General features: G+C 40.4%; 1 protein-coding gene across 1 annotated transcript in view; it reads left to right on the plus strand.

The window, feature by feature from the left end:
- Positions 1 to 27315, plus strand: part of CNTNAP2 (contactin associated protein 2) — a 974788-nt gene that overhangs the window by 885345 nt on the left and 62128 nt on the right. Inside the window, exons 17-20 of the mRNA XM_068395817.1 lie at positions 5186 to 5404; positions 8107 to 8343; positions 20097 to 20342; positions 22114 to 22247. Of these exons, the coding sequence (XP_068251918.1) occupies positions 5186 to 5404; positions 8107 to 8343; positions 20097 to 20342; positions 22114 to 22247 (836 nt within the window). The remainder of the gene's footprint in view (positions 1 to 5185; positions 5405 to 8106; positions 8344 to 20096; positions 20343 to 22113; positions 22248 to 27315) is intronic.

Below are 27315 nucleotides of genomic sequence, written 5' to 3' on the forward strand. Positions count from 1 at the left end.
TTCTTAACCTTTTGGGAGCAGACTGTGGCAGTGAATAGCCCACTTTGAATACCAGTATTGTTGAAACAGTGCAGCTGTAAATGTGCACTTGAGGAAATCACTCCACACACTAGTATCCCAGTCTATTATTCCCCTAAATACTGAAAAACAGAAAGGGGGAGCAGGGAATAGTGGTGCTAGCTGAACTCAGGTAAAACAGCAATAAGGAAGCGCTGAAATACACCTGCAAATGTTTCAGAATATGCAGACAGGGGTGGATATTGGTGCAAGTGACATACACACAACAAAATTAAGCTTGATCCTGCACACCAGCCCACACACTGGCAGAATAACAACCTGTAATTTTTTATTTATTTATATATTTACTTCTAAGGAACTGTAATTTCTTTCACTTGCCTAATGCAATCTAAGAGGACTAATCATGCACTGGAGAAAAATGAAAAATGTAGGACTTTGTGATTTACTTTCTGGAACTGAATTATGCAGGAAACAGCAATAATGCATGATTTTAGCTTCCAGAAATATAGATCACACTAGCAAAATCTTATCTGGTAGACACTATTAGAATCACCTAGCCATATGAATACAGACGAAAGCCATTCTGGTGCCATGCTCCAGAAACACACATTTACTGTGAGTGATACACTGCTGGTAATTAAGATACTTTTTAATTTCTTCCTTCTACCTGCTGCTATCACTGTAGTCTTATCTAGCAAACCAGCTCACTGTTATGTTCCCATTCCATCCAGAGAGGCACTTGTTCACCATTAGAGGTTAAGCAAGGGAAATGGAGACAACAAATGGATTATAATCAACAAACTAATAGTCTTACAGTCCATCAGCGTTCTTTTCCACTGAAGCTAGTGGAAACAATTACAGTGGGCTTCAACTAGATCCCCACAGAAAGCTGTCACCCTCACATTGAAAAAGTGTTTCCTGATGTTCAGAGGGAACCTCCTGTGTTTCAGTCTGTGCCCATTGCCTCTGGTCCTGTCACTGGGCACGACTGAAAAAAGCCTGACTCCATCTTCTTTGCACCCTCCCTTCAGGTATTTATTAGCTGTTCATAGATCTTGAATGCCAGAAAAGTCTTATCAGCTCCTTTAGCCTGACCTTCTGCACAGCAAAGGACATAGAAGTGCGTGCTACTGCCCGTGCAGTTGAGCCTCAGAACTTGTGTTTAACTAGAATGTATCTACCAGAGAGCCTTGAAAGGAAGGACCCAAGGAACGTAGAATCCCACAGACAATGCAGTCATGTCCCTTCCTTTTTATGGGCAAATGCCTCGTAGATTTAAGATGAGGAAATGGTGGAATCTGAATAGAGCTAAAAAAACGAGAATAAGGAGTGAGAAGGGCATTTTGTTTGCCAAAGTTGCACTTCTGTGTTCTGAACAGATGGCTGACAGTGACCTGAGACCTTAGAAAATTGAATCAATGAAAGAAACGTGTTCAGATTTAATTATATGTAATTGCACAAGGCACAGAAAGGGTAAAACTAAGCCACAAGCCTCAGTTTATTGAGTGAATGTATGTGGCAGGAGCACATAAAAATTCACCCTTGTTCAGTTTGATGAAGTTTCCATCACAAAACCTTGTACTGACTGAATAAAGTAAAACTTACATTTATTTTCTTTTTTTTATTTCATAATTAAGCAATTTCAGGTATTTGTTCAATGTCTGATCCTCATCCTCATTTCTTAGAACAGCTGGATTGAGTTATATGGTATTTGGTAGAAGAGAAAATAAAATTATCATTAGGAAAACTCACTTCATGAGGTACAAAGCGACTGACCAGTAGAAATCTCTGGGACCTGTGCAGCTCATTTTCTACGTGTTTCTGAAAAAATCCTGGTCTGGTTCAGTTGGTGAATAAATAGTCACACATGCACACATATGTTAGATATATTTTAATCATCCCCTTCAAAAGTTTGACAGAATAGTACCACTGTCATGTCAGCCAAGGATATGTTCAAGTCAACAGTGCCACATCATGCAAGGGTTGTGTGTGTAGACATAGAGAGGCTGAAAAGAAAACCATACTTAGGAAAAAACCTAAATAATTGCTACTTTTCTACATAGCTAGTTGTGCAAAATTCTGAACAAATTTGATGTTGTACTGGGTCTGGCTGAGATGGAGTTAACTTTCTCCACATCTGATGCTGTGTTTTGGATTCGTTCCTAAAACTGTTGATACCACACCAGTGTTTTGGCTGTTGCACAGCATCAAAGCTTTCTCTCTTTCCCACTTATCCCTCAGTCAGTGGCTGAGGGTGACAAAGAAGATGGAAAGGGACACAGCCAGGACAGTTGACCATTGGCCAGAGGGATACTCCACACTGTACAACACCACGCTCAGCAGTAAAGCTAGGGTAGAGGAGAAAGGAGCGGGGCAGTGCAGTGTGCTCAAAGCCCCATCCAACCTGACCTTGAACATTTCATTCCCCCCAGTCCCTGCCTTCAGATTCAGGGACTCAAGGGATGTGGGAAGAGCAATTGCCAGTGAAAAATGAGACAAAAAAAGTTGCTGAGTACCTCATCCTCCTCTGTGTCAGTTGTCACCAGATCCTCCATCTCATTTATTGGGGGGGGTACAATTTCTTTTGTCTTCCCTTTCTGACTAATGTGCCTGTTAACAGATGTTCATCCATTTCTGTTAAGGTACGAGTACCAATCATTTTACCTAGACGTGCCCCTGGTTGGAGAATATACTTTATCTATAGACTCAAAAATTTATTCCAATGGAAACTGAGAATGAAGAGTCAGAACCAGCAACATAAATCACATGTGAGACATGCTGCCATGCAGTCTCTGCCCATCTGCAAAGCTCTTTTCATTGACATGCTTCATGTTTTTTTCAGTCCATCAGTCTAGAAAATAACTTTCCTACCCTTTGGTTTATAAGAGTCATGTTTTTAGGTTGCTTGGAGATGGATCAGCACAGTCCATAGATGCTGTGCTGCCTTCTCTTAACTTCCATCATGTCAGCAGGTACATGCATTGAAAATGGCCTTTGATGAGAAGATTTTTCTGGAATGCTTTTCATTCCCTAACTGTAAGATTAAATATAAAAATATAATATGAATTTATACAAAGAGTACTCTTACTTTTATGTCAGAGTGAATAATTTTCTGCAGTAAGTATGAATTTCATTATAAGTCTTCAGGCTGTGATACAGATTTCAGTGTAAAGCCATGCATAAAGCTACACTATGTAGGCACAGAACTTCTACTTGAAGTATCTCCATTTGCCAGTTCTCTACCCTTTCTCTTTCTCTTCTAAAGCAAGAATAATTTTCCTTTAAAAATTAGATGTGCTTCCATCCAGAAGACCGAGAGCTTGCAAACAAAGAAGCATCCTTGCAGAGGTTTTCAAAATCCTGGATGGGGTTGTACTCAAGGTACCCACGAGCAATATCAACAGTGCCATCAGTTGCCTCAGATTAAGATGAAAAGTCTGCTAAGGGGTTCTTATTTTACAGCCTCGTAGACAGCTGGCTTTGGGAAGCAATTCAAGCCTGACAGTGAAGAGGTCTGAGGCGGTTCTTCAAAGCAAAAAGTAAAGGAGAATTACACACACCCTTTAAAATAGACTTGAACACAGCATATAACTTAAGTATTGGAGGGTTTTTACTCTAATTCCTAATTTGGCGGAGTTTATTGGCAGAACCACTGAAGTTATAAGATATAATAACATGAAAATGAAACATCTTTGTTTCTTTAATGGCAAGCTTTGGCTCATACAGATTTTCTGTCTTGTAAAGTGCAAAAGGCCAAGCAGACTAAATTCATGGCTTATGAAAGGCAGTTCATTCAAGAAATGAAATTATTTTATTCAGCAGAGAACAGAGTACAACAGAAATAAAATATGCTTTTAATTTTTCTTTTAGAAGTAGCCAATTTTGCAGAAAAATATCAGAGGTGTCAATTGTATAATAAATTTGATTTGAAAGAGCATTCTCTGTAAAAAGTTTATTCCTGTCCTTCCAGTTTTCATAAAAATGCATTTAATTCAGTCTGACATAACCTTGTGAAAACCTATTAGGCCATGTACAAAAATATTTCCCACTATTTATCAGTATTGTTCGTGATAATGATCACGGAGTGGTGCTTCTACCACAATTTAATAGCCTTGCTGAGTAAGATTTTTATAAGACTGTTTTATTAACTCAACCAAATAAGAAACCGCAGCTGTACTGGAACACTGAGACCATAATGGGGCACCTGAGATTTTTCAGAAGAATTAAAATGGTGCTGTGGCTTTTTTATTTTATATGCAAGAAAAACAAATTAAATGGAACTCTTGGTTATCTTTACTTCTTCTGGTATCCTCCTTTGTGAATGCTATCATTGATAATCTGTTTTCTGGTGACCCTTTCATCTGATGTTCTGCCACCATAATATAATTTACAGTCACAAATTATATAAACTAAATATCAGTAGGAAAGTCAAAATTATATTTCTTCATTCCAAAATCCTCTTATGTTTAATCGCACTCCCTGATTAATAGTAAGTACCAATTACATAGTTTGCCAAGGATGACCTGGGGGAGCGTCTAGTAGAGCCTGATGGACGTATGTAAAATTTCTAAACATGTTTTGAATCATCCACTATACATAGAGCACTGTAGTGCTGCTGAGAATCTATTTCTTTTTCAGCCATAAAATCTCACATAGGTCATTACCACTGCATTATTAGTCCATTGTAAAAATTAATTGCCCCTCAAAAGAAAAAAAAAAAGTAAACTTCTTCTATACCACTTTTTTATCAAAATGCATATTTCCCTAAAGAAAACCTATGGAAACTGGAAAGCTGCAGGAAAAAAAACTTTATGTCGTTGTTCCAGGCTCTGTCGATGTTTTCCTCTAAAAGCTGGTGAACAGGTTTTTCCAATATTATAGAAATTATTAGTGGAAATAAAAAAATCCTCTTCAAGGACATAATTTATTCTGGTTAAATTTTACAAGCCAAACTGATTTGATTTCCATCACACGCTATAAAACTTCTCACAATGGCTTCCTTGGAAATACTTTAAATCGTACTCAAGTTAGAAGAAGTAGAACGTGCTTATAAATTCTGAAAGGTGGCTGAGCAGTATTTCTAGTAAATATGACTCCTTTCTGTTGAGGAAGTATAAGTGAATTTGTTTACAACCTAAGATGGGTTCCCTTCTGCTTGGTGTTACAGCTGCTACGGAGGTTTCCTTTTCATTCGATGTTGGAAACGGGCCTGTGGAAATCGTCGTTAGATCTCCCACCCAGCTCAACGATGACCAGTGGCATCGGGTCAATGCCGAGAGGAACGTCAAACAGGCCAGCCTGCAGGTAGACCAGTTACCCCTGGAGGTCCGGAAGGCACCATCAGAAGGACACACGCGGCTGGAGTTGTACAGCCAGCTCTATGTCGGTAAGATGCAGAGTGGGTAGCCGAGCTTTGCTCTCACATGGTGAACACTCTTTGCCTCGTGTCTTGCCAGCAGCAGTTAGTTTAATGTGGGAAGTTGCTCTCCTGGAGCATTTCCATGACAGGACGGGGGGAAAAAAAGAAGAAAAGACAAGCATGTCCATAATGACAGAAATAAGAAGATCAACTAAGAGAAAAATATTCTGTGCTGGCAACTTGTCATTTTTGTCTTTCCCCACCTGCAGCTCCTGGCTGAAAGTGCCTCTAGCAGTCAGTAGTGCCAAACTCCTTGTTTGCTGAGTTTCTCTCTCACACACACACACTTATTCACCGCAGAAGTGAAAAATTCTGCATAGCTCTTGCCAGGACTGCATGTGCCTGCCATGCCCATCCCAGCCTCGGCAGCACTTCCACCCTCTTTAGGTTCGATCGTTGCCCACACGTTTGTGTTCACGTCTCTCGCTGCTGTCTTCCTTTTAGTCTCATGGGCTGTTTGCCCATTCGATGCAGGAAAGCATCACACAGTGTTACACAAATGTATTCCCTGGAACCAAGTTAGTCCAGCTGCTTTCTGGAGCTGCTGGTCTCCACTACATTTTGGGCAGGCTGTTCCAGCAGCACTTGTACTTCTCTGACTGTTAGCCCCAGGGCTGCGAAGTGCAGACATGCCAAGTGCCATTAGCCAGAATCAGAACTGCATGAAATGTTGAGCGAAGAAGCACTTTCCTACCTCTCTCGGTATCTGTTAACAGGAGAAGAGGGAAGAAGGAAGGAAAAAAAAGACATTATCTCATTTTTTTCCCATGTTAGTCAGAGTTCATCAGAATAAATTAATTAAAATTATATTTAAAGCCTTCACCGCCTTAGTAAACAGCACAAGGTCACTGCAAACTGTGTATAATTTGTCACCAGATGTGCAGTCATTATTTACAAGCTCAGATTCTCCTTTACCGCTGACTGTGATCCCAATAAAAGGCAGTTTCAAAATAAGTTTGTTTAAAAGAGGGAGCCTTAAACTTTTAAAAGAAATACCAAGCCTTTTGCTGAAAACAGGAAGAGCTGGATTTTTTTCCAGCCTGAGTTCTTGAGGAATTGTTAATAATGATGATTTTTATTGGTAGTTTTGAATTAACTGTAACACCAGCAATTTTTCGAAATACCCAGTACCTGTATTGCCAGAAACTGAATGTCCAAATATGCACCAGATTTTCTTTCTTTCTGAATCACACTCATTTCATATAACTTGGTGATTGGAGCACACACCTCAAAGAACAGATTTAAATCCTTACCCAGAGTCAGAGAGAGAATCTATTTGAGTTGGAGTGTCCCGAATGAACACCCTGAACATCACGGCCTGGAGATAAATATTCCTTGGGCCAGCAAGAGAGCCTGAGGGATGATGATTTCATGTCCTAGGGGCTAGGACAGTCACCTGGAGGGGAAAGAAGGGAATTACATGTATTAAGGTGGGTTTTGTCACAGTGGTGTATATGAGTTTGCATAGAATGAAACCACACCAGAATGCCCCCTGCTCTGTGCACTCGACAGACACCAAGCGTTGCCTCCTCTTACTCCAAATCATTCAGTCACCAGCACTTGATTTGGAGCAGCCCTCTCTCTTTGGTTTGTATTTAGTCCTCTTCCCCACTCAGGTAAATATCAGCCTCCATGCTCTGAGGTGATGAGTGTTCAAATCTCCTCAGGGACTCTTCAGCACCTGCGGCACTGCAGTAATCAGAGACGAGAGGATGAGGAGAAAGGATGACAGCCACTCATTGTTATTTGCTTGCATTTTCTAAGGGTTTTTTTGTTTCTAATCCAGCCCCAGATAAGACTTTCCTAGCTGAAATAATTTTTCAGCAACTGTTTACCAGGAGGGGAAAGGAACAGTTCTTATTGAGTGCTAAGAAAAGCCATCTCAACCCAGAGTTTGAAATGTAGCTCTTCAGTGTTATGTCCTTCACCCTATACTCCAGCAAATTAACAATATACCTGGTGTTGCTTGGAAATTAACATCTGTATTTCCCATTGCAACTGAGAGTGGGGATTTAAATCTTTTCCTTCTTTCCCCATTGTGGCTTTGAAAGATGGAACACTGCATAACATATTATGGCATTATTATTAGCATCCATCATCACTCATCGTATGGAGAGTAAGGCTATACCTTAGCAATTGAGCCAAGCCCATTTCTTCCATTGTTATCTCTAAAAATCTCAGAGTTGAAATGAAGTCTTACAGTGGAGGGCTAGAATCTCTGATGTCTGATCAGTGTAAAGCAAACACACCTACTATATATGCTTACTTATGGTGTGGTGTCAAAAGGTTAGGTTTCATTGATTTCATTGGCATTAGGACAGGGCAATTCACAGAATCACAGAATCAACCAGGTTGGAAGAGACCTCTGGGATCATCGAGTCCAACCGTTGCCCTGACACCACCCTGTCAACTAGACCATGGCACTAAGTGCCATGTCCAGTCTTTTCTTAAACACATCCAGAGATGGTGACTCCACCACCTCCCTGGGCAGCCCCTTCCAATGGCTAATGACCCTTTCTGAAAAGAAATTCTTCCTAATGTAATTCCTTGCCTATACAAAGAAGTTCCTTATTTCCAGCTGTTGTGACAAGCTTAGCAGGATATTTCATGTAAAGCAACAACAATAAAATGTGTTCAGTGTTGTCTCACAGTTTCACATTCTCTCTCAGGTGCTGCAGGAGGCCAGCGAGGCTTCCTAGGTTGCATTCGTTCGTTAAGGATGAACGGGGTGACCCTGGACCTGGAAGAGAGAGCGAAAGTCACGCCAGGGGTGAAGCCTGGCTGCTCTGGCCATTGCACGAGCTACGGGATGTACTGCGCAAACGGCGGTAAATGTGTCGAGAAATACAACGGCTACTCCTGTGACTGCTCCAGAACTGCCTACGATGGACCATTCTGCATTAAAGGTAAATGCTCTAGTGCAGGAGGCGGGGTATGGGAGGACTATCTGCCTGAGAAAAAACACAACAGAATCAATGCTGCAGCTTTTATTAATTAAACAAGTAAATCCTGTTTAATACTTCTTACAAACAAGTCAAATTACACACCCAGGATTTAAATGTGATGATTTAAAACCACATCTCTCATTAGTACTAATATATGTTACCTATTTAAATCAAATAACCCAATAATAAAATGCATCAGGAATGCCTGCAGTCATAGCAGGTCTGGCAGACTGTATTCTGTAGTTTTGAGCTGGTCAACAATAAATTCCAACTAGCACAATGGTTACTTCTTCAGAAAAAAACAGGGATTTAAACAAGAGCTACCTAGTCTCATTCAGCAACATATTTGGAGATACATAGGTGTGGGCTTTGGGTTGAATATCTTATAAATTGGGAGACCAGCATTTGGATTAAAAATTTTATCCATCCATAACCAGATCAAGTCTTTTAGTAGCTCGGACTGGGTTAGAGATTGAACTTGCGAGGGTGAGGGAAGGTACAGAGCTCCCACATCTATGTCAGTCCTTTGGAAATGCCTGAAGTATGTTCTGAATTTTCAAAATCATTGATTGTAACAGATGGAATTACTATGGACACACATGCCTACGTAATAAAGCAAGACAAAGAGTGAGGGAAAAGGGATCTTACATACAAAAAAAAAAAGTGAGAATAAAATGCTAATTTATTTCCACATGTTTTTTCTTATTTTGACCAGAAATGATTGTGACAAAGTAAGTAGTAATGGGAATATAATTTTCCAAATGTTTGCAGGCTTTGTGGCCATTCGTTTCCTTTACACTTCATAGGATATTCTCATTATATTCTTGAAATAGTTAACTTCTCTTTTTTTTTTAACTTCTCTTTTTTTTCCTCTTTTTTTTTCTTTTTTTTTTTTTTAACTTCTCTTTTTTTTCCAAGTCAAACTTTGAGGATTACCTTGCAAATAGCCATACCCCGCTCCTTTCCAGCCACACTTAGAGGAAACCAAGTTTATAACAGAAAGAGGCAGTCTTTCTACCTGATGCTGGGTTATGGGCTGTATTTTCTCCTCACACACTTCAGCCACCTTCATTTATATCCATATCTATCCACCTTCATTTCATTTTATCATAACAAAGCTTTGTCCATTGCTGATGTTGCTCACACATCGGAGCACCCTCTTCTAAAAGCTAAGGGATTGTTTCCACATCACCAGATATTCTGATGAATCTCTGGCATGATTATTTTATAAATTCCAATAAATATGATTTATTTCTAGTGCAGCAGAAGTGAAGCAGCTGCTGCTCTAGGTAATGGCTTCCATTGTGCTTGCGTGCAGGAATTTCATCAGATTTCACTATGCTGTGTTGCTTCAAAGACAAATTATAGAACATGTCCATCACATTCAGGACTGTACATAGAGTAACTCCTGGGAATGTGAGTACAGTGATTTCAGTTAATTTAGCAAATGGTTTGTCGTGAGTTGAAGAATGGTAATGGATATTTAGTATTTCTGTTTGTTAGAGGAAACCCATTCAGGCTGGAACTGGGTCAGTCTCTTACAGATCATGTGTGTTGACTCAAGAAAAAAAAAGAAAATAATTTCTGCCATGCCATATTCAGTGAATTCACTTTTTAGGTTTTTTCTGTGTTGCCAAAACTCATCACACTGGCTTTTATTTCTGTTTTTCTGTTTCTCTTATGGATAGACAAACCCCAAACTTCTGCCAAAATTAGCTCTAAGCTGAAGTGTTTTATTTTTCCTGAATGTGGAGCTAACAGAATAAAAACTACCATTAGGGGAATAATTGAGCACCTAGCACAGACAAACCCTGGTTTTGGCTGGTTTGTAAGCACTGTCATAGCAACAGCAGTAATATTATACTATATTATACTGTAATATTCTCCTTATCAGCCTCCCAGTCCAGCAAAAGGCCCAGAGCTCTGACAGTGTGACTTTGGCCATGCAGTAAAACGTGCTGTGAGCTACTGCTGCTGGGCAGCACTGAGTCCTGCAAAGGTGGGGATCTCTGTACCACATGGGCTTGTGCCATTTAAACATGACGTCAGATCTCTGGTTTTAATATCAAAACTATTCCAGGCTAAAAATATCTCTCTAAATCCTGAAGACGTTATGGACAAAATGGAAATTAAGGATTTCCTATCTGTTAGTGCTGAAAACTGATTTACTCATCTAGAATATCCCCCAGGACGAGTTAGTGTGGGTGACTTCATGGGGCTTCTCTGTAGAAACAACAATGTGGCACTGGGGTGAAGATAGAGGATAAATTAAACACAAAATAGACTGGGTTTGGGGCATCCTGTGATCAAAATAATTGCAAAACTTCTGTAACAAACAGTGCTGATTGATAATGAGAACTTTAAAATGGTTCGTTCTTAGATGTTTAAATTTTACATTGTAAATTTAACTTGCATTAAGCCTTTTAACTCAAGTAAAGCACTGGAATATCTTGTGCATGTTGACAAACTCCCTAGACTTGTGAAAGAAAGGGATCCTACATTTTCTTTCTAATAACAGCTCCTGGAATCTTGTACCATGTCCTCTTGGTCCACGAGACAAGACCAGATATATTTCTAGATACAAAGGTCTAACATACAGTACTAGCAACAGCTAAATTAATACTGGCAAAACAGCTGAGTATATCTTAGTTTAAAAAAAAATTCAAAAATTATAAAATTTGTTGGAAAATAGCAGGGAATCTTGCCCTGCTTTCCGTGTAAAATAAAAATGTTACCTAGAATATATTTTAGTTGGTTTGGATGAAAACGCCACAATTCTGGCATTTCAATTCATTTTTCATCAACACTATGACACGTTCCCCTCTCTAAAAGCACTAAAATGTCTGTGAACATGTTTTTAAAGACTATATTCTCTGTTTTCAACCAATTGCATTCTTTATAAAAGGACGTAGTTGAATGCTGCTCTGTCACTTGTGGTTTTCTAACCTGCATCCCAGTATGCAGCTGGATGCTGTGATGTTGGTGAGGCTAACATGAGGCAAGCGAGAATATCACGAATTCACATCAGCTGCCAGGACATAACAAGGTTAGTGCTTTGCACGATAAACTAGGACTGGTTTTGTTGTTCTACTCCTCTGAGTAAATCTTCCAGGCCAAGTAGCTCTGTTGATGTGATAATCAGTAGTGCGTGACTTCTTAAGTCATCACATTCACAGAATCACAGAATCAACCAGGTTGGAGGAGACCTCTGGGATCATCGAGTCCAACCGTTGCCCTGACACCACCCTGGCAACTAGACCATGGCACTAAGTGCCATGTCCAGTCTTTTCTTAAACACCTCCAGAGATGGTGACTCCACCACCTCCCTGGGCAGCCCCTTCCAATGGCTAATGACCCTTGCTGAGAAGAAATTCTTCCTAATGTCCAACCTGAACCTCCCCTGGCGAAGCTTGAGGCTGTGTCCTCTTGTCCTATCGCTAGTTGCCTGGGAGAAGAGGCCGACTCCCACTTCACTACAACCTCCCTTCAGGTAGTTGTAGACTGCACTAAGGTCACCTCTGAGCCTCCTCTTCTCCAGGCTAAACAACCCCAGCTCCCTCAGCCGTTCCTCATAGGTCAGACCCTCCAACCCTTCACCAGCTTGGTCGCCCTCCTCTGGACTTGCTCCAACACCTCAAACCAATATGAGATATTACCAGAAAAATATGCTACTCAGCAAGAGTGGAAGGTGGTATCATATAATACCTTTCAATATACCACACTCTTCTCTTTCCATTGATTTTCATTTGCCACAGGATGCTTTTCTTATCCAAAAATTTTATTTTGATATTCGAGTCACTTGCCCATGGTAAACTTTTTGGGGTTGGTTACATGCTGAAACTGCTAGTAGAAGAAGGGATATGGAAAATCGAAGGAAAAAAACCATCATTACTATAAGGAAATTACCAGACAATGGTTCATAAGTTATAAGCACATCTCATAATAAAAACAGGCCTCGCATATTGTGGTTTCTTTTGCTGGTAAAATCCATCCTTAGAGCCGCTGACTGACGACTGACAAGAAATTGCATTGTCTTCAGCCTTATTAGCAGCAGATCACAATGTGATTGATGTGGTAGTGGCCTGGAAATTACACTGCTTTTTTACAAGGACAAAAGAAGTGCAAAAACTAGGTTTGACATCTATTTTAACTTTATTTTTGTTTTGTATTTGGGGCACACTCAATTGGCTTCACTTCTCCTTTCATTGCTCAGAGAAATTGTTCTGAGGAAAAGCTGCAGTGTTTCTGCAGTCCTACAGATTGCGTTCTGACCTTTCCCTGTCCTTTGCTTAAGCATGAATTCTCTTTTCTTTTTCTCCCACAGCTGTCCTATCATCATAAAAGCATTTCTGAGAAAACAATTAATTTTTGTTCCTTTAAAAAACAAAATCATTCTTTTAAACAAAAAGAGAGAAGGTCAAATGCTGAAATTGTATGCAGGGTGTGTGGCAGCACTGTGATGTGGGGGATCCCCCAGGGAGAAAGCATTCCTCCTTTGGGTGTTGAAGTGCTCTGGATGGACAGTAGGAGAAGAAATCGCCCATCACCAAGAGAGTGTGGCCAAAAAAAAACCCTAAATATGTGGTGCTGTGACTCATGTGCCTTCAGGTGTGCTGGAAGGGTAAATTCAAAGCTTCCCAGTTTCTATGCAGTTGCTCAATTTGCATCAACAGACACCAAGGAGATGAGCACAGTGTATACACTTTTTTCTTTCTCTCAAGTAAAGCTCAGATTCACTGTGAATTATTGCAATCCTTGTGCCAGTGCCCAAACACTCCTTCATGGTGGTTTTTATATTGGCATGAACCCTGAAAGCACTTACACTAGTATTGTCATGGTCAGATTTCCTTCCTTTCTTGCACCCTCTCTGCCTCAAAGAGAAAAATCAGCTTTTTACTAGGCTGAGTGGATGCAAAAAAGACATACCAGATCTGGTGCTACGGCACATGGGTGAAGCAGCTCTGCACCCTTCCACAGACTCTTTGACACTTGATTATCTCCCAGTTCTACCCTGGTTATACCCATTCAATTCCCTTTATTTTGCTGGTTGCAAATACATTTCATTGTTTTGCTGTAAGTAACGAGGAGGTGGTTGTTTGGGTGGTTTAAGGTAACTAGCTTCTTAGTTGTCATTGTTCATAATTCAAGAACCTGGAAAATCAAGGCAATGTTCCCTCCCACCCCCTAAAAAATTCTGCTATATACAACATGATCGTGATCTGTTAATGAAAGTTATATCAGAAATTTTCCTTGGGTTGGGAATGTTATTCCCAAGCTGGTAAGTTGGGATGCTCCCAGTCTGGTAAGTCTGAATGCTGCAGTCAGGTTTTTCTACCTGTAGATCAAACTTCAGGACTTGGGTTTTAGGCTCTATTGAGTAAATATATATACTCACAAAAAAATATATACCCTGTAAAGCTATTCCATGCTGCTGTTCTGTCAATACCACCTCATTAAACATGCACAGTTGTGCTCTAGTGTTTTCAAAATTGCAGTTCACTGAAGTTGCAAGACTCCTTTTATTGGAAAAATAAGAGGTTTTTTCTTTTTTTAAAGCAGAACAAACCTTCCCCATACTACTTACATATCTCAAAGAGATATCAACCTGATTATAAACTGAACTTGCCAGCCCACTTACCATCCATAAGAAACTACTTATAAAATGCAAGGATTTCTTATTCTGTATACAGAAAGCAAATAAGTCAGGGTAATAAGTTAAAAAATACTAAGTTTCTTTGTCAGCTAACTATCACAGGCCTGCACTGGTGTCATTGCTCACTGAATGCAGATGTTTTGGGAAAGGTGAGTAGAGCAGCTTCATCAACACTGCCGGCTGCTACGTGCCTGTGCAAAGGCAACTGAGAGATTTGAGGTTCTCACAGCAGACACCCCTGTGTAATATTTGTACACCTGCGTGCTGTGGGAGTGGTATGGGCACCTCACAAGCTGATAAGGTATTTATCCTTACAGTAGCTCTGTGATGTGAGAAAATGTTTTTATTATGGTAATACAGAAAGCGAAGGAGATAATGAAGCAAGAAACTGCTCACTTTTAGAGTGGATACCTGTGGTACAGGAAGGAATTGAAGCCAGATCTCACCTATCAGAGCTGTCATTCTGAATACTGTGCAATCATCAAATGGCAATCTCTAATATTTCTCAAATGGCTCTTGCAAAGCTGCAAGTTTTTCTCTTAGGTTACCTAGTGAGCACCTCCAAAGACTTCCCAGCAGCAAATCATGAAACCTGTTCTGTTGTATATTGGACATTACATTTTTCTTCGTCCATCCTGTTTCATTTGATGGGGTTTTTTTAACCGTTATGGATAGAAAGGCAGCTGGCTTTTCATTTAGATTCAACAGAGAATACACAGTGCAGGTTGCCATTCCCTGATTCTGAGCCTGCTGTCCTAGACATCAGTTCAAGTGGCTGTAGCTATGTTCTACTGAAGGTAGTGGGAAACTGCGTGGATTTATAACCAGGCCCTGTGGTTTCACTGGTGCACATTATTTTACATATCCTCTGATTCTGATGGCCATTTGTTCAAGAAAGCTTTGTTTTGTACTGAGTACTGATGCTTAGTAAGGCAGCACTTCAGTCAGCTTTGTGAAACAGAGGAGAGAATCTTTCTGTGCTGCAGTTTTCATGTGTCCTCGCCAGGCTTCATAGCTGTCAGGATTTTGTCTCCAGCTTCTGTAAGGCAGGGATTTTATCCTAATATCTTGCACTTGATTCATGACAATCCCTATTAACATCCCTATGCCAACTGTCAGTGCAGAGACAATTCAATTGCCATAAAACATGCTGAGTTCTGTATCTTTTATATATATGCCTCCAGATAGAAAATCTTGCTGAAGGTGTGTTCAGCCACACCTGTGCCATGCTGGCAATGCTTTTCACAGGTGAGGAAAAAGTAATGGAGAAAAGACAAGTTCTGGGTGTGACTAACTGAGGAGAGAAGAACCAACACTGACATTCCACTGATGTTAAACCAGCAGCAAAGGAGAGTCAGGTTCCTACTTATATTTTCTAAGGTCTTCAACACTGGCCCAGAAATGTCATGAGATTCTGGAATTTTTGTAAGAGAAATGGGTTTCTTCTGTTGCTATTTGGCTTTTTCCTCCAGTCTTTCGATACTCCTGATCACAGACAGAATGAGAGTGTATAAAAATAAAAGTAGCTGAGTGGGAAGAGGGAGACTGGGGAGATGACCAAAGAATTGTAACCTTCAAAATAAGTTTATCAGTTCTGGGTACATGTGCATTTTGTGTGGAAGCTTCGAATCAGCTTTTGCGTTTGAAATATTACAAAAGAAAGCAGAGGGTGGTGCACAGAAACCTCCTCCACATTTCAGCAGCAGGGTTTGCGCTGCATTTTACCCATTTTAATCAGGCATCTTGAATGATTTTCTGAATGAAGAACTTCTGAATGAAGCTCTTCCATCAGAGCTTCAGGAAGATGATACACTTGTGACCTCCAAGTAGATAGTTTTTTCATTGATCAGCCTTCAGCATTTCCAAGTCATCTTATAGCTGCTTTTGATATAAAGAAAATTATCTTTTAGCTTTTTCTAGTATTTCCTAATAGTTTAAACAGCCAGCTCCTGTGAGCTGCTGAGCACTTTGGAGCCCTGCTGCAAGGACATCGGCTTCATTTAGTAAAGAGCATAATCATGTGCATCAGCCTTTCTGCTGAGCTGGAACTTGAGGGGATTCAATATCTTCCTGTTGAGGGCCTAATACACTCACACAGCCAAAGTGAACCTTCCTCTTATCCTTCCTCTTAAAAGAGGTGGTGTGCATGTGGGAATTTCAAGGCTCATTACAATAGCTTGTACACCTGTAATAATACAGCTATACTGAAAATTATTTCCTCAGTGCAAATCAAGTTAAATGTATAGAACATTATTTGCTCTGTTGTGAAACCCTTTTGGAAAAAAAAAAAAAAGTCTTACCATTTCAGACAGCACCATTTACTTAAAGCTTTCTTTGTAGTAATGAACATTTGAAATAGCAATTCATAACGTTTACAGCTCTGGAAAAATGCATTGCACGCTTTCCAGTTCAGTGCCAGAGCAGTGCCGAGGTCAGGACTGAAGGTCCCAGTATTCCCAGTGCGTGAGGCCCTGGGCAAGCACAGCGCCGGGCAGTCTTGAAGATCTCTCCTAAAATAAAAGGCACGCCAAGTGAACAGGCCGGAGGTGAAAATGATTTCTCATCGGTGTGCCGCATGCGTGTGCAGGGCCTCCGTGGGGGACACGGTCCCCCCCCAGCAGGGTGCCATGTCAGACGGCAGCGCTGCCCGGCGTGCTGGGACCTGGCTCTGGCAGCAGCAGCGTAATTGATACAGCATCTGCCCGAGGAGCAGCCAGCGTGAGCCACACGCAGAGGCTGAAGAAGAATAAATGAGTGGTCACAGGGACATTTTTAAGCCAGTCTCACAAATACTTAGAGCTACAGTGTGTACGGCTTTAGATTTGTAAGGGTTAACGCTTATTTTCAACACTGCTGTTAACAGCAGAAGGCATCACAATTTGGGGAAGTATTTTCAGGATAGGGCCCTTCACTTTTGTCCTGGTTTGGCCTAAACCAGGCCAATTTTCCTTTCAGTGATTTTTACTCTCAGCTCAGTCTCTTCTAAGTAACTGCACTTTCTGAAACTAACTGCATGTTTTGCAGACAGTGTCTGCTTTAGGACTGATAATGCTCGAAGTTTGTAGTTATCACTGAGGCACCGGTAGGGATGTTATGCAGAAAGGCTCTTGCTGTACTTACTCTTAGAGAAACCAGGGTCACTGCTGAATTCCTCACTGCTTACGAGTGAAGAGCCGAAGGGGGGTCACACCTGCAGGGAGGAGCGGACAGGGCAGGTGACCCAAAATTGACCAACGAAGGTATTCCGTCCCATACACGTCATTCTCGGTATAAAGCGGGGGGATCACGAGGGTCTCGCTCTCTTTCTGCTATGGCCGGTGTCCAAAGAGGACTCTGTCTGTTTTCCTGCTGCCCCCGATCCCGATCCGGGCATCCCTGAATCCAGCTCTCGACCGTCGCTCGGCCCAGCCTGGGCCTTCCTGGAGCCTGCCCTGCAGTGCCGGTGGGGACGTGGCCGACATCAGGGGAGCTCGATCTTGGTTTTGTATATATATTTGTATATATTTGTATATATTTGATTATTCCAATATTATTATTATACTCTTTTTCATTATTATACTTTATTAAAACTGTTTTAACTTTCCAGCCCGGAAGTCTCTCTCCCTTTTCCCTTTCCCTTCGGGTGGGGGGGAGGGTTAACAGAGAGGGTCTGCCACAGGTTTAATAGCTGGCCCAGCTTTAAACTGTGACAACTTTTAATCCAGACGTCCTTAACCTGAGTCTACTGCAAAATACAGTTGTTAAACTGAATTGCCTCTCCCATAACTGTTCCAGGGTGATTTAAGGTTTCTCCTATAAAATGGCAGTTATAAATTTATCAGAATGATCGAATTATTTATAGCACCTCAGGACCACAACTTGACTCCATGTTTTATATGGCCGCACAGTGACAGTGACTGTGGTATTTTGGGTTTTGGAGAATTTTTATACGGTAACAGGAAAACATAAAGCTTTTACAGCACTAGACTTAGCAGAAATCTGGAAAGGAGTATCAATAAAGTCTGTTATAATTTTACCTGTCATCTTATCTTTTCTCTGCTCAGTTACTCTGAATAGTCTGCAGGCTCTTTCCTGACTTGCTCTGTGTCACTGCACAGCTTGTAAAATGGACATCTTGCTGCATATATTTTGAGATAAAGCCTTTGCTTAGAATTGTGTGAAGACTCCAAATGCTAAAAGGGAATAAAAATTAAATTTCTTTTAAAATAAAGATAGTGTATTGATTTTTCAGAAGTTTGGGTGGGCAATTTTGTACCAATCTTCTGTGGCAACTTTGCATCATATAAGAAAGTAGTAAATGATGAAAGATTTTTTTTAAAGACTGGTCACCTCTTTAATTGTTCTTTAAATACAGTATATAATATTTTTTCATCACTGTTTAATCTTTTTTCATCATTCTTTAATTTCTTATGAAATGTTCGTAAACATACCTTCTTAATTAACTCATATGAGTAGCTTTATTTTCTGTCAGGAGTATTGAAACATGACATTTTGTCTCAGATTGGTTTGAAAACTTTGTGTAGCTCCTGGGAGCTACGGTTCGGACACCTCTTGCCTTGTTCCCCACTGAGCCAAGCTTGAGCCCCGGTGGCCAGAGGCTCCCACCCAGCTGCGGTGCCTCCAAGGGAAGAAAATGGCGGTTGGCTGGGACAGAACTAAAAGATGCCAAAACACTCTGTTGGTCAGCCCTCTTCACCCACTTCTCTCTTGCCAGGCTGCTTGTCATTTTTGCAATGTTTCCCAGGTTTAGCCAGCGTAACACAACACTTCTTTGTTTTTTTAACCATTAAAAAAGTGAGGCCAGGCAGCAGAGCCCGCCCTGCGGCCTACAGATGTAACCTGCACCTGTGAGGGAGGCGTAGGACATTGCTTCGCAAACTACACCAGCCGCCGTGACAATTCAGGAGGCAGATTGGGCTCCCAGATGTAACGCACACTTTTCAGCGTTATCCCCACGTGCCACCATTTTGCTGGTGGCTAGCAGCAGGTAAAATCCATCTCCCACTATCCGAGGCCTCCTGGGTTGTAATTAAGGCCTGTGAAGCATTTGCATGGTGGTGGTCTTGCAGAGTGTCTGACGCGGGTGTTTGTGCTGCTGCCTTCGGAGCTGTGTTTCTGCAGGCAGTGGTAGGGGAGGCATGGGACACGGGGAAAACTAGTGAGGTGCTGAGCTGTTCTGTCCTCTGCAGGAAGCAGGGCATCGGTGGGCATCACGCACATATGTCTTATTTCTGCATATGGGTGGTGAGACACTGGCCCAGGTTGCCCAGAGAAGCTGTGGCTGCCCCCTCCCTGGCAGTGTTCAAGGCCAGGTTGGATGAAGCTTTGAGCAACCTGGTCTACTGGAAGGTGTCCCTGCCTGTGGCAAGGGGGTTGGAACTAGATGATCTTTAAGGTCCCTTCCAACCCAAACCATTCTATGATTCTATAAGCTCCTTAGTTAATTTTATCTCCCATAAGGGCATCCTGGTTGTGCAGTTCTCATGAAGGATTGTGCTAGCAGTGGATAATTTTCTAGTGTTGTGTCCAATCCTATTTCAAATCTTGCAGGTGCTGGAATCACCATCATTCCTTTGTGAGATCCTTCCAAATCCATTCAAATCTGCTGGTCAGAATTGCTGGTTTTCCTTTTCCTTGACAGTGTTTGCTTACTGTGCCCCATAAATCTCTCTCCCTTCTATCTCCTTCTTTGGAACATTATCTGCTGCAAGACCTCAATGAGAATAAACTTGAATTGTGGTTCTTCCAGACTGTAGTATTGATACGAGATACAGACATAGACTTTCTGTATGACCCAAAGGAAATCTTCGCTTTGATCTGTGTATCCAGGTACACACCAACAAAATGGAGATTGTCCTTTCCATTCTCATTGGAAAACAATCCTTCTCTTCAACAATCTTCACCTAAATATTGACAAAGTGCTTGAATAATGCAGCAGTAGAAACATGCACAGATTAGTACTGCTCAAGTCAGTAGTAATATGTTTCATCCAAAAAGTGTCAACGTGTCAGCATGTTTAATTTCTCTTTTGCTCTTTTTTTTTCCCCCTCTTATGTTCAAGATGTTGGAGCATTTTTTGAAGAGGGAATGTGGCTTCGTTACAATTTCCACTCCCCAGGGACTAGCATGAAGGATTTAGTTAGCCGAACACTTTTGAGTTCTACAGATCCTGAGATCACAGCATCCGACCTCAACTTGAATAAAGAAGAGCTCAGCTTCAGCTTCAGTACCACCAAGTCCCCTTGTGTCCTATTGTACATCAGCTCCTACACCCAGGACTTCATGGCTGTGCTTGTCAAGCCGTCTGGTAAGCAACTGCTCTGGGCTCTCTCCACTGAATTAGAATCATAGAATCATTTTGGTTGGAAAAGACCTTTAAGGTCATCAAGTCCAACCGTTGACCTAGACTGCCAAGTCCACCACTAAACCATATCCCTAAGCACCACATCTACATGTCTCTTAAATACCTCCAGGGATGGTGACTCAACAACTTACCTGGGCAGCCTGTTCCAACACTTGATAACCCTTTCGGTGAAGAAATTTTTCCTAATACCCGATCTAAACCTCCCCTGGCACAACTTGAGGCCATTTCCTCTTGTCCTATTGCTTGTTACTTGGGAGAAAAGGAACAATTGATAATAACACCAGGTTAGCATTCAACTGAAGTCTGAACTAATGAGAAAGTCTCTTCACCCTTGTCATGTAAAAGTAAAGTCCGTGGGGTATGAACCTGTATTCTGCTGTAGTAGATTTTGTACTGATGTAACTGTTCAATTTAGTGGGGTTTCATTAGCCAGCCCTCCCTCTGAAAACAAAATGGAAAAAAAACAAAACAAAAAACCCAAAAAACCTGCTGTAACAGTCAGATCCATGCCATGAACTAGCATTAAGGAGGGGACAAGTAGGCATCCACATGTAGGTACCTTAATCACTGAACTCATGGCAATGAAAGTGTAATGTACCGTTCTTCTGAAAATCTGAATACCAACTGAGGTGGCTCAAATATGGATGTATCATTGTATATAAGGTCCTAAACATTTTGGTGATTGTTGAAGTTTGGATATGGACCATTTGCTGTTACAGTATTAAACTGTATATAAACGGAATATACTTTGATTCCAAATAGTGCCTCAGTGCCCCATGAAAATCATAATTAGGATGATTTTACTACCATTCTCTTTTATGGGATAAGCTAATATGAGTATTCCACATGCCACTCATTTTTTCCCTTCATGGGGAAGAAAGAAGGTGCATGACAGAAATCCCACATCAGACATTATAACGATAATTATAAAGGTCTAAGGCTGCTCTTTTGGGCCAGAATATTTCTGATTTTGATCAGTAATGAGGTCTGCATTTCCCTTTTCAAACATCCTTCCTTTTAATCAAATATTAAAGTCTGTTACGAAGAGCAGACACTTCATTTTTGTTTAGAAAAGAAAAATCTGTCTGACAGTATGTCATAAATATCAATTAACCACTTTTGACTATACTTTTCTAACAATATAACCTAGGGTTTCATTTCACCATATACTATTAAATTTCCATAGAAGTCCAGACTGTCACCCGCCAACAACAATTAAATCTGAGAGCAGGAAAGTCCCTTGTGTAGATTATGTGTCAGTGTTAATTTGTTGTAATTTTGCCTTTATTCAAGGCATATCAATGGTCTGTTCTTTTGAAAACATAATGCTTTGTATAAGTTCAAAGAATTTTGCTGCAGCAACGATAATAATCTCAACAATAAAGTGCTACTTGATGTGCTCAGATTTGTACCAATTGACCATATTGTTCAAGGCATAGCTCCGATTTGTTCAGTTTGTCATCTGGAGTGTTTAAAAACCTCTTGGTTTTGAGATGCTCGTCATCGTCACACTTAGGGGTTATAAACAAGAAGCAGTTTTCAGCCCAGTAGCTTTATAATCTCAAACACCAGCTCTTCTCCTGCTGCAGAGACCAGCTCTGAGAGCAATTTAAGTGTAAAATGGTAACAGTTGTATGTGAAATTAAAGAGGGGAAAATAGCTGATGAATAAAGATCAAAATAGCTGAGTGTGCTGTTCACATTTCTTTCACTAGGGAACCTGCAAATTCGGTACAGCCTAGGAGGCACCAAAGAGCCATACAACATTGATGTGGACCACAGAAACATGGCTAATGGCCAACCCCATACTGTTAACATCACACGGAATGGACGGGACATAGTGCTGCAGGTAGGTTGGAGCTTGTTTGGTTCCATTACTTGTAGCTTGTAATATCTTGTATCTTGGTGGTCTCCATCCCTCTGAAGACATCAGTGCAACTTAGGAAATAAAAGTACAGTAGGTGGGGTTCTGCTTGCAGATCGCACTCCGAGGAGTTAACAAATGCTATTCTCTCCCTCTGTTGCATCAAGTTGTGGTGTTCTGAAATCCTCATTCTAGTGTGATGACAGCTGTGCTAATACAGGTGTCACTGTAGATGCTCGAGGGCATGAGAGACGTCTGGGCTGATAGATAACATGGGACTTAGGATAAACCTGCACCGTTCTGGAGCAGCAGCTGGAAGCCAGGGGGGGTACCCTACAGCATCTTAAATGGTGGCAGAGCCTGATGCACAGACAACTAAATACCATGGTGTAAGTCCTGAGTCTGCACATGAGAATGTCTTCCAGTTTAAATTTACCCTGCAGCCCAGCGAAATCGGAAGAGCTGTTCTGCAAAGATGAGCAGATGCTTAAGTGTTTGTGTAACAGGAGTCTGAGACAGAGAGTATTATTGAAGGCACGTAGCTCTGGCTTATTTAGTTTTTGGTACAGCACAGGCAGGAACTTCATCTCTCTGTATCTCAGTTTACAAACCTTTGAGATGGTATAATACTATTTAAATAACTGAGGGGAGCGCTGCAAGAAGCAATCAGTGTTTCCAGGCAGCTTTCTCTCAGTGGTCATTACAGCACTCTTTTCATTCCCCGGTTGTCACATCTGCAAACATGGAGATTGCAGCAGGGTATGAGAATAGTTTTATTGGTAGAAGAGTCAGGTGGATGGCATGGATTAATCTGGATTTGATAGTTCATAAGAAGCAAACCAAAACCAATAACAAATGAAATATAAAAAGGGGAAGTCTCCTTGGGAACCAAGCCAAAAGGTGAAGGATAGTAGCCGTCACAGTATTATCTACCTAAAGAAGAAAATAGATCCCAGACAGTTATTGTTTCAAGGCATCAAAAGCAAACCTTCTCAGTGCATTACAATGCCATTTGACTGAGGCTCTCAGTACTCTGAATAACACTGGATGCATTGAACTAGAACGGTCATAAAATTATTTGCAAAATGCCAGATAATTTAAAAAATATACAGGTCATAACATCCAAACACTTTTCAGGCTTTTGGAGGTTGGGAGGGGTATATATTGATATATGTATCTTTCTTGCATGCTGTTACATTTGGATTTATTTCTGTTACTGCTAAATGGAAGCTAAAGAAGAGCTACAGTTAGGTTCCCTTCTGCTTTTACATGCTTCTTTTTTAGGGAGGTGTGGGATGTTTCCTATGGAGTCATAGATGGCTGATTTAGGCAGCTGTAAAATAATTTTCTGAAGGGATCAGATGAGATACCTTGCCCAGTTGGAAAACATGTATACAGTTAAGCATCCCAGCCTTGCATCAACTCACCCACATTTGGGGCCCAACAATTTTTTTCTCGCAGTGTTTTATGAGACTGCTACCTCTCTAGGGCTTTGAAGAGCCAGAAACATTTTGGTTAGCGTTGCTCTGATGGGGTAAAAATTTCTTAATCTTGTCAGTGTGCTTAAAACACAGCTGGTTTATGCAATCAGAAAGCAGATACTTTTGAGGCTTATTGAATGAGACGATCTGTCTGATGCACATGCAAGAACAGGGAAAGGAGGGACCCATACAACGCAAATCCAGAAATCCTACCCCTGCTGTATCCTGAAACAAGATTTCTGTCAAATTCTGTTTATTCTCCGTAAGGAAGTTGATTTTGTTACTTACCTGGTTACGTTCTGTAAATGAGAGAACTGATACGAACAGAAATGGATCTGTTAAGTAGATTGTTCAGTTGAAAATGAGTCTTGTTTTCAAATATAAATTCTACATGGTGTCTGAAAATACAGAAGATATAAATACCATTTTTCTCAGTATCCAGAAGACAAATCATAAACTATGAGTCTTCTCTTGCAGATCTGAGCAATGAACATTTGAGTAGACTTTTATTTCCTGCTAAATCCTTCTCCAACCTGATGAGCAGCTGCTTTGCTTGCTTTTAAAGAGGACAGCTTGCTTGCCAGGTGCTGTTGCTCACACTTCCACATCTCTACATGGCATAAAAGTGTCACAAGAACGATTTATTTCTCATCAAAGCTTCCATTCAAGAGCACTCAGTATTTTTGAGATCTTAACAGCAAGTCCATACTTAGAATACCTGTCTTTCTAACTTACTGTAATAACCCTGTAGTGCCAGAGAGATTTAAAAAAATCTGCAGCCAGGCAATAAATTGCTACCATATGAACTATGTGAACCAGAGTTTTATCATGATCCTCAGGAGTTTCACTTCTATATAAATACAGTAAAGTGCTCATTATTGAACTCTGAGACCTCACCCGATGCTGGCAGACAGACCACTGATCACTTACATAAAATCAGTTGCTGTCCCATTAGTCAGGATTTGAGGTGAGCTTTGAAATAAACAATATTGTATATTCATAAAGTAACAAACAAACACAAGAACAAATATTTAGTGTGAATTGTTTTCATTAGAATTACATCCCTATTCCTAACAAGACAGTCAAGACTAAAGTTAGTAGCAAAGTCGCAAACACTCTGTCAAAAGGTTTTTATATTGCAGTTTTCTACATTCACCGACTGCAGACAAATCAGTAATTAGTTCTACATTAAATAGCAAGCTTCTATTTGTGATGCTCAGGGATAAGATTAAGGATATACAGTTGATTTAGGCATCAGGAAAACCAAATGACATAAATTCAAGGACAAAGATCTACTTATTTTCTGTTGTTTCCATGAGGCGGGCAGAATTAACATTTGCTAATAAGAATTCCTGTCTCTTGTCTCTAGTAAAATACCGGGTACAGGTAACCATGGCACACCTCCAAGGCTGCATTAGTTCACCTGTGGCAAGAAAAAGCCCAGACTGACAGATGGGCAATGCATTATCCCAGTAAATGACATTTCAAGAGCAGAGCTTTAGGTCAAGGAGGGCAAGTTTTACTTTGTTTGACTTCATTAAAAGGTTTCATGCTTCAGCAGGGTATTTTCCATATCATAAAAACCAGATCACTCTTTACCAGGTGTTTATGGGTGATTAACGCTATCCACACATCAGTAAAATCTTCTTTTAAGACAGCCAAGGACAAAAACTCCCTTTCCTTGGGAGGCCTTTCATTGACTCCAGCAGGGTTTAAATTGTACCTTAAAGAACTGCAACAGTTGCGTCCTTAGTGCAAGACTCATACCTCCTGCTTCCGTGCGTGTCCCCAGGGTAAAATAAGGGTGGAATCTGGATCAGAGACATTTCTGTTACGTTGTACAAAGCTGTATCAGCATGTTACAAAGAAAAAAAGAAAAAAAAAAACAAACCATATGGTGTGCTTTAATTTTCAGTGGAATAAAGCTAATAGTCAACAGACTTGGACTGGGCCTCTCAGCTTCCATACTAAGATACTCTTGTACATTCTCACCAGATCTCCAGTTCTTCCTGCCTGCTTTAAAACCATTTCTAGGAATGAATCACAGCTTCTGGTGCCTTCTTTGTTCCTGAAAAGGATTAGACCTGAGCAACTTCTTCAGGACTCCCAAACCCATCCATACCCTTTCAGGCTTGATGGAAATCTTGACCTGAACTCAGCTGTTCATAAGATTGAGAATAATGCAGAAAATTTATTCGTACAGATCTCCATTTTCCAGCTTCACCAGAAGCAAGCAGTAAAAATACTCATCTTCTGTGAAAAACAATCAGTGAAATATTTGACCCTTACCCAAATGAAACCAAGAAGAAACAGAATTTTTGCAAGTCCGTTCTCTTATTTCCAGTTTGAACTCTGCACTACTTGAAAAGAGATAACATTTGCAAATTCCTAGATGCTTAAAAAATGTAAATCATACAAAGTTAATTCAAAACTAATCTGAAGTACAAAATAAAATGGTAAACATAATAGCAATAAAATAAAATGGGTGAAGTGGAGCAAAGCAGTCTGCATATAATCCCAAGCTTCAATGCAATGAATATATCAAAGATTTTCATAATTATAGATTGAATTTTGGTCTCATTAAAGGAAGTGAGAACTTTCTCATAGACTTCAGTGAGGCTATAATTTCACCTCCTATCATTATTGCTGCTGCAGAATCATACTAACTACTGTGTTTCATATATTTTGAAGCCTCAACAGAATATGATCGCTCTGTTTGAGCTGTTGCTTAACGGGGGCCATAAAATTTCACCAAATGATTTTCTGCAGCTAACCCAAAAAAATAATGATAGCAGTATAACACATTTTTTAGAAAGACATTCTATCTAGCTTTAAAGACTTCAAATGATAGAAAATTCACCATATCCTGTGTCCATGTCTTCTAATGGTTAAGAGCCATTCCTGTAAAGAATTTACACCTAACTTACAGTTTGAATTCTGCAGACTTCAGCATTTAACTCTGGGATCTTTGTGTCTATGCCTGATAGACGAAAGAATTGTTTGGTGTCAGGTGTCATTCCCCTTCACACTTTCTTAGAGATGCTGACTAAAACATCTTTTCATCTTGTCTCTAAGAAGCTAAATAAATTGAACTATTTTAGTTTACCATCAGAAGTCTATCGGTTTTAAGCCATAAAACAATTTTATAACTCTTCTCTGAAAACTCTCCCATTGAGTCACATTTTGAAAATGTTTACCCTAGGATTAGACACGGTAATGGTAGTTATGGCATCAAAATGATGTAGAAATGCCATCTTTATTTATGTATTTCCTTCATTTTCTGGGAAAACATGCTGCCACAGCATCCTTTGGACAGTGCTGTAAATAGTCTAGACTCCTGATTTAATTTGAAGACTGGTTTAACTAGCATTTCACTGACTGGTAGGGAATGGGGAAGTACTGTTCATGATCTGAAAGAAAACAGCCAGACAGTATTTACAAATTCCAGAGCAGCTGGCATGAATAAAACATGTTTTAAATATCCAGGACTTTAACCACAGGTAAACATGTAAACCATAGTTAATATGAATGCAACTGTAACCCACTGCTTTTTTCCTAATAATCAGGTAATT

Source organism: Nyctibius grandis, chromosome 3 (assembly GCF_013368605.1).
Source record: "Nyctibius grandis isolate bNycGra1 chromosome 3, bNycGra1.pri, whole genome shotgun sequence".
NCBI classification, from domain to species: Eukaryota; Metazoa; Chordata; class Aves; order Nyctibiiformes; family Nyctibiidae; genus Nyctibius; species Nyctibius grandis.